We start from the raw sequence: 7,457 nt of genomic DNA on the forward strand, positions 1-7,457 counted from the left end.
CCCCCCAGCCTGCAGATGGCCCCCCCAGTGGCTAGAAATGGTGATAGGTGTAAGCCGAGCCCTGGGTATCCTGCTCTGCCTTTGAGGAAATGAAAGCTCAGATGGACCGATCTGGAATTGTCCCTTTATGAGGTCATAAGGGGCAAGGTTACCTCCCTTTACTCTGCTTTGCCTGCCCAGAGAATTTGCTTCAGGTACAGTATTAGGGACCACTAAGGTCTATGTAAAAGCTTCCAAAGAGCACCATGTCAAGGGACCTTTAATCTCTTAAATAAAAGATATATTTCTGAAATTATGCTACATTTCTTTTTCAGTCTATTGATGTGAAAAATACGAGACAAATCTGTAAAATAAAACAGAATAATTAAATTTTTACACATTTGTTTTGATTAATTTGAATTTTTTTTCATATTTATCTACCTTTGTATTTAAGGGTTAAACTCATTTGTTGTGTGTTTTGGTGCTTTTGGCAACATGAAAACTGAAAATGGCTGATAAAGAATATAAATTACTGCTTATTGATGATTGGTTTCAGATCCCTCAGGTGAGCTACGCCTCGACGGCTCCAGAGCTCAGCGATAACAACCGGTACGACTTCTTCTCCCGGGTGGTCCCTCCGGACTCGTACCAGGCCCAGGCCATGCTGGACATCGTCAGAGCGCTGGGCTGGAACTACGTCTCCACGCTCGCCTCTGAGGGGAACTACGGAGAGAGCGGGGTCGAGGCCTTCATGCAGATCTCCAGGGAGGCCGGTGGGTGTCAGACTTTGTTCTTTTTCTCTTCAATTTTGTTCTTTTTCACCTACTTTCTGTGCTAGATCTGCTTGGTGAGATGTTGATAAGGCTTGAAGGGTTTCTCTTGACTTTAAAAATATCAGTTCTCGGGAATATCTCAATGTGTTCCCAGACTTCCTCATTTCATAAACGTTGTAGCTATCTATGATTGATTGGTTGCTAACGTTAGCTCAAAACACCATTCAACTGACAGCTTTTGTTGTTTTTATTGCTAGCTTGTAGCTAAGCTAGCAGTCATTTCAAGAACGTTGTAGCTATCTATGATTGATTGGTTGCTAACGTTAGCTCAAAACACCATTCAACTGACAACCTTTGTTGTGTTTGATGCTAACTTGTAGCTAAGCTAGCAGTGAACCAACTTCGTTATGTAAATCCGTTTTTACTGTGTTAAGATTACAGAAGTTTCTTGTTAGCATCTTATGTGCTACTTTTCGCAAAGTGACGCATGCGCTACTCACATCAAAGTTATTCATTGCAATGACTATAATTGCCCAAACTTGTTATCATTATTCCGCCAGATTTTCGTCCTGCTACTAGTCCCGGAGCGTTGCCAACACGCGGAACCAAAATACATCAAAACGTGTGTAAAGATCGGGAATGGTGTGCTATGACTTTTCAACGGGATTTGCCGCGTGGTTTTCACGGAATGGCGATTTTTCAAAGACTTTAATGGGAAATGTTCAGGAAATCGCTCAACATCGCTCAAAACGCCCCCTCTTTGGCGCCATGCTGTATCGCAATACTCTAACGTAGAAACATGATTACAAGTTTAAAGCAAAGACAAGACTTTGGTGTTTATTGGGCTGAATGGGCATTCAGATATCAAGCACGGTTTTCTCCCAAATCCCAGTTTACGTACGTTTACGTTTTCAGACCGTCTCAGATTTTCCTCCATTCACTGCCATGTTAAACATCGTCCACATTTGAGCACCCAGATAGCTCAGTGGGTAGAGCGGGTGCCCATATATAGAGGTTTACTCCTCGACGCAGCCGGCCCGGGTTCGAATCCAGCCTGCGGCCCTTTGCTGCATGTCACTACCCCTCTCTCTCCCCTTTCACATCTTCAGCTGTCCTGTCCATTAAAGGCCTAAACTGCCCAAAAAATAATCTTAAAAAAATAAAACATCGTCCACATTTCTAAACAATATGCACAGCGAAGCACTTTTTTAAATCGCTGATACACCCACATTTTTTACTTTATCCACATACATTTTATATATATACGTTCCAAAAGGCCTTTTGGTGCCCACGAGAACCTTATTTTATTGAAAGCTAGTATCCCTTTGATGATGTGATCATTTGTTTCAGAGCTTGTTCAGCATCTGAATAGCTGGTGACAGCAGGTGCCAGGGGCAGTCGTTAACTGGTTACAGATCAAAGAGATGACATCACAGAGATGAAAGGCTTACTATTGGTCCTTAGTAACCAGGCAACCGTACTCTGTATGTCTGTCTGTCGAAATATATCTGTCTCTCTGTTTCTGGGAAACAGGAACATTTTAAATAGGTTTTAGAAAGACAATCTCTGTAGGGTTAAGACCCTTTTTGTTATTTTTTGTTAAGTTTTATTGCCATTCGGATGTGTCCCCGGTAGTATGCACACTGTTAACATTTCTGCGTAATTTTCTAGTTGTAAATTATCTAAAAATAATAATTTCTCAATCAAGTGGATGTTTTTGTTGTTTACCAGCAATTTACTGGTGAAATATGAACCTGTCTGTCTCTCTGTCAGGCTGACTGTTAGATGTAATACAAACCTGTCTGTCTCTCTGTCAGGCTGACTGTTAGATGTAACATGAACCTGTCTGTCTCTCTGTCAGCCTGAATGTTAGATGTAACATGAACCTGTCTGTCTCTCTGCCAGGCTGACTATTAGATGTAACATGAACCTGTCTGTCTCTCTGTCAGCCTGACTGTTAGATGTAACATGAACCTGTCTGTCTCTCTGTCAGCCTGACTGTTAGATGTAACATGAACCTGTCTGTCTCTCTGCCAGGCTGACTGTTAGATGTAACATGAACCTGTCTGTCTCTGTAGGGCTGACTGTTAGATGTAACATGAACCTGTCTGTCTCTCTGTCAGCCTGACTGTTAGATGTAACATGAACCTGTCTGTCTCTCTGTCAGGCTGACTGTTAGATGTAACATAAACCTGTCTGTCTCTCTGTCAGGCTGACTGTTAGATGTAACATGAACCTGTCTGTCTCTCTGCCAGGCTGACTGTTAGATGTAACATGAACCTGTCTGTCTCTCTGCCAGGCTGACTGTTAGATGTAACATGAACCTGTCTGTCTCTCTGCCAGGCTGACTGTTAGATGTAACATGAACCTGTCTGTCTCTCTGTCAGGCTGACTGTTAGGTGTAACATGAACCTGTCTGTCTCTCTGCCAGGCTGACTGTTAGATGTAACATGAACCTGTCTGTCTCTCTGTTAGGGGGGGTGTGTATTGCCCAATCAGTGAAGATCCCCCGCGAGCCAACAGCCGGAGAGTTTGACAAAATCATCAAACGTCTCATGGAGACGAGCAACGCCAGAGGAGTCATCATCTTCGCCAACGAGGACGACATCAAGTAAAAACACACACAGTAAACCAGAGATCTTCAACGGGTACCTTGAAGGACCAAGTTCTCCAAGTTGCAACAGGGGGTCCTCTGAGGTCCTCCGAGGACCAGGGGGGTTCACGTGGGTCCTCTGAGTTTTGTGTGTGTTACAACAGGGTCCTCAGAGTTACAACAGAGTCCTCCGAGTTACAAGGGGGTTCTCCGAGGTCCTCCGAGTTACAATAGGGGGGTCCTTCGAGGTCTTCCCAGGCCCTGTGGGGTCCACAGGGGTCCTCTGAGTTACAACAGGGAGTCCTCTAAGTTACAACAGGGAGTCCTCCGAGTTACAACTGGGACCTCTGAGGTCCTGTTACAACACAACGAAGCGAGCACAGCTCAGCGCCTCAGCTCTGACAAGTTTCTCATGCTTTATATCTGTTTTTTGTGCTTCCTCCCTGGCAGGCGTGTCCTCGAGGCGGCGAAGCGTGCTAACCTGACGGGTCACTTCCTGTTCGTCGGGTCGGACAGCTGGGGGGCCAAGAGCTCCGCCATCACACAGCTGGAGGACGTCGCCGAGGGAGCCGTAACCATCCTGCCCAAACGGGTTTCAATAGAGGGTGAAAATATCAACAAAAACATCACAGTACAGGGGTGGAAACTGAGTGACTCTAACTGTGTGTTTGTGTGTGTGTGTGTGTGTGTGTGTGTACAGGCTTCGATCAGTACTTCATGTCTCGTTCTCTGGAGAACAATCGTAGGAACATCTGGTTTAACGAGTTCTGGGAGGACGACTTCAGGTGTAAACTGACCCGTCCTGGAATCAAAATGGACCCTGACAAGAAGAAATGTACAGGTACGCACACCTGGGGCGGTACGGGCACCTGGGGCGGTACGGGCACCTGGGGCGGTACGCACACCTACACATACCTGGGGCGGTACGCAAACCTGGGGCGGTACGCACACCTACACATACCTGGGGCGGTACGGGCAGCTGGGGCAATACGGGGACCTATGTCCCTATGTCTCTATGTCCCTTTGTCCTTATGTCTCTATGTCCCTGTATCTCTATGTCCCTATGTCCTTATGTCTCTATGTCCTGTATCTCAATGTCCCTATGTCTCTATGTCCTTATGTCTCTATGTCCTTATGTCTCTATGTCCCTGTATCTCTATGTCCCTATGTCCCTATGTCTCTATGTCCCTATGTCCTTATGTCTCTATGTCCCTATGTCCTTATGTCTCTATGTCCCTGTATCTCTATGTCCCTATGTCTCTATGTCCTTATGTCTCTATGTCCTTATGTCTCTATGTCCCTGTATCTCTATGTCCCTATGTCTCTATGTCCCTATGTCTCTATGTCCTTATGTCTCTATGTCTCTATGTCCCTATATCTCTATGTCCTTATGTCTCTATGTCTCTATGTCTCTATGTCCCTGTATCTCTATGTCCCTATGTCTCTATGTCCCTATGTAATGTCTCTATGTCTCTATGTCCCTGTATCTCTATGTCCCTATGTCTCTATGTCCCTGCAGGCGAGGAGAGGATTGGCCGGGACTCGTCCTACGAGCAGGAGGGGAAGGTTCAGTTTGTGATTGACGCGGTTTACGCCGTTGCTTACGCTCTACACAACATGCACCTGGACCTGTGTCCCGGCAGCTCGGGGGTCTGCAGCAACATGGACCCGGTAGAGGGGCGCCTGCTGCTGGACTACATCAGAGCCGTCAAATTCAACGGTAAGCTTTTTTGTCGCCTCTTCGTAGCCTTTAAAGTTTTGCTAAAGCATTGCTACACATTTTCTGACTATGAATCAGAGCAGAGAGATCGTCAGTCTTGATATTATTCTGACTTGTAAGTGGGACAATTCATTTTTAAAGTAGCCTACATGTCTCTGCTGTGTACATCCGGCGCTTAGCCCCGCCCACGACGACTGTGATTGGTTTAAAGAAATGCCGATGAACCAGAGCACGTTTTGTCGCCTGTTTGTCAACTTTTTGTCACCATTTTGTTGCCTTTTTGTCAACTTTTTGTCACCATTTTGTTGCCTTTTTGTCGCCTTTTTGTCACAATTTTCTCGCCTTTTTGACGCCTTTTTACTGCCCTTTTGTCGCATTTTCGCAGCCTGTTTGTCACCGTTTTGCTGCCTTTTTGTCGGCTATTTGTTGCCTTTTTGTAGCCTTTTTGACGCCTTTTTGTCGCCTGTTTTTCACCTTTTTGTCGCCTTTTTGTCGCCTGTTTGTTGCCTTTTTGTAGCCTTTTTTGTCCCCTTTTTGTCCACATGCTACATGGGACTACTGAAAGCTGGACATGGTGGCTCCATCTCAGAGAAGGAAGAAGAGGAGGAGAATCACTGCTCCTCCATGGAGAAAGGAGTCAGCTGAGGTGGATCTGGTCTGGGTCTTCCTCGGAGATTCTCTGTAGAGATTTCCAGAGCAGCAGCTTCATTCTCTTAGACATCGAATCCATATTTTATAAAGACGAGAAGCTGCAGCAGCTGGAAGACCGAGAGGATTTTAATCTGTAAAAACCATGAAGCCTGTCTGTCTGACCATCTGTCTCTCTCTCTCTCTCTCTCTCTCTCTCTCTCTCTCTCTCTCTCTCTCTCTCTCTCTCTCTCTCTTCACGAAACCTCGTCTGAATATTTCAACAGATCAGGAGAAGTGGAACTTTGGCTTTAAGTGAACTCCATGTTCGGTTCATAGGGATCAACAGAAACCAACCGGGACACGAGCCGTGTTTCCATTCACAAATTTTTGGGACATTTTGAAGTATCGCATTAGAAAAAATGGCTTTCTTTTTGTTGCCTTTTCTCCACCTTTTCTCCACCTTTTTGTTGCCTTTTTGTTGCATTTTTGTCGCCTTTTCTCCACCTTTTTGTTGCATTTTTGTCGCCTTTTCTCCACCTTTTTGTCGCCCTTTTGTGGCCCTTTTGTGGCCCTTTTGTCGCCTTTTTGTCGCCTTTTCGTCGCCTTTTCTCCACTTTTTTTTGTCGCCCTTTTGTCGCCTTTTTGTCGCCTTTTCATAGCCTTTTCGTAACCTCTTTGTCACCTTTTTGCCTCCTTTAGTCGCCTTTTCGGATGTCCGTCCCCATCCTATCTCTGTGTTGGCGCTCTAACCAAAACGGCATAATTACATAAAACTTCCTCAATTCTCAACCCTCAAAAACGTTTTTACACACTTGCATGACGTGTTTTCTGCCTTTGGGGGAAGAGTTGATGCTAAATGGACGAGACGTGGGACAAACCATGGACACAGGAATGTCTTCATCTCAATTAATTAATGAAAGGGGACAAAACGCATGATTTTAAATGGGTTAAAAACAGCAGAATTAGCCTTTAAATGAACTCTATGTTCGGTTCACTATATGTTCAACCAACCGGTTTCTATTCACATATTTTTGGCCAAATTTTGAAGTATCGCAATTTTCAGCCCTTAAAAATGTTTTTTTTACACTCGCATGATGTGTTTTTTAGGCTTTGGGGGAAGAGTTGATGCTGATTGGACAAGAAGGGGGATCAAACTATGGTGACAGGAATTTATTAATTTTAATATATATATGAAAGGGGACAAAACGCATGATTTTAAATGGGTTAAAAACAGCAAAATTAGCCAAAAGGCGATTTTACATCTGTCACATCTCCTTCATGCCATGCGAGAATCAAAACACTGGCGTCAAATATGGATATTTAAAAGAATAAAATTATATCGTCATGGCGACCACACTGTAAATAAAATAACAGCTGTGAAATCTACAGTTCTGTATTTTAGATTTCACATGGAAGCTTTTTCTTTCTTCAGAGAGATCCTGAGATAATAAGTTAAAAATAAGTTAATGCACTTTACATGTTTCCTCTGAAGACTTAGTGTGCGTGTGTGTGTGTGTGTGTGTGTGTGTGTGTGTGTCTGTGTGTGTGTGTGTGTGTGTGTGTGTGTGTGTGTGTGTGTGTGTGTGTGTGTGTTAATAATTAAAGTGAGCAGCTGCTGAAAACGCTCTGCAGGAGGAAGAGGAAGACGCGATAACCTTACATGTCCCTGTTGTCTCTGTCTCTTCTGTCTCTCTGGGGATCATGAGCTGCAAAATGAAAGAGACTCTGACTTCACACACTTTCTTTGGATGCTTTATATAGA

The 7,457-nt window shown here is 44.4% G+C and overlaps 1 protein-coding gene across 1 annotated transcript in view; it reads left to right on the forward strand.

Moving 5' to 3' along the window:
* Window positions 1–7,457, forward strand: part of LOC117948301 (metabotropic glutamate receptor 6-like) — a 16,548-nt gene that overhangs the window by 5,381 nt on the left and 3,710 nt on the right. Inside the window, exons 3-8 of the mRNA XM_034877888.1 lie at window positions 536–752; window positions 3,228–3,363; window positions 3,796–3,950; window positions 4,046–4,186; window positions 4,865–5,155; window positions 5,583–5,701. Coding sequence (XP_034733779.1) covers window positions 536–752; window positions 3,228–3,363; window positions 3,796–3,950; window positions 4,046–4,186; window positions 4,865–5,155; window positions 5,583–5,701 — 1,059 coding nt within the window. The remainder of the gene's footprint in view (window positions 1–535; window positions 753–3,227; window positions 3,364–3,795; window positions 3,951–4,045; window positions 4,187–4,864; window positions 5,156–5,582; window positions 5,702–7,457) is intronic.

The sequence above is a fragment of the Etheostoma cragini genome, chromosome 7 (assembly GCF_013103735.1).
Source record: "Etheostoma cragini isolate CJK2018 chromosome 7, CSU_Ecrag_1.0, whole genome shotgun sequence".
Lineage (NCBI taxonomy): Eukaryota > Metazoa > Chordata > Actinopteri > Perciformes > Percidae > Etheostoma > Etheostoma cragini.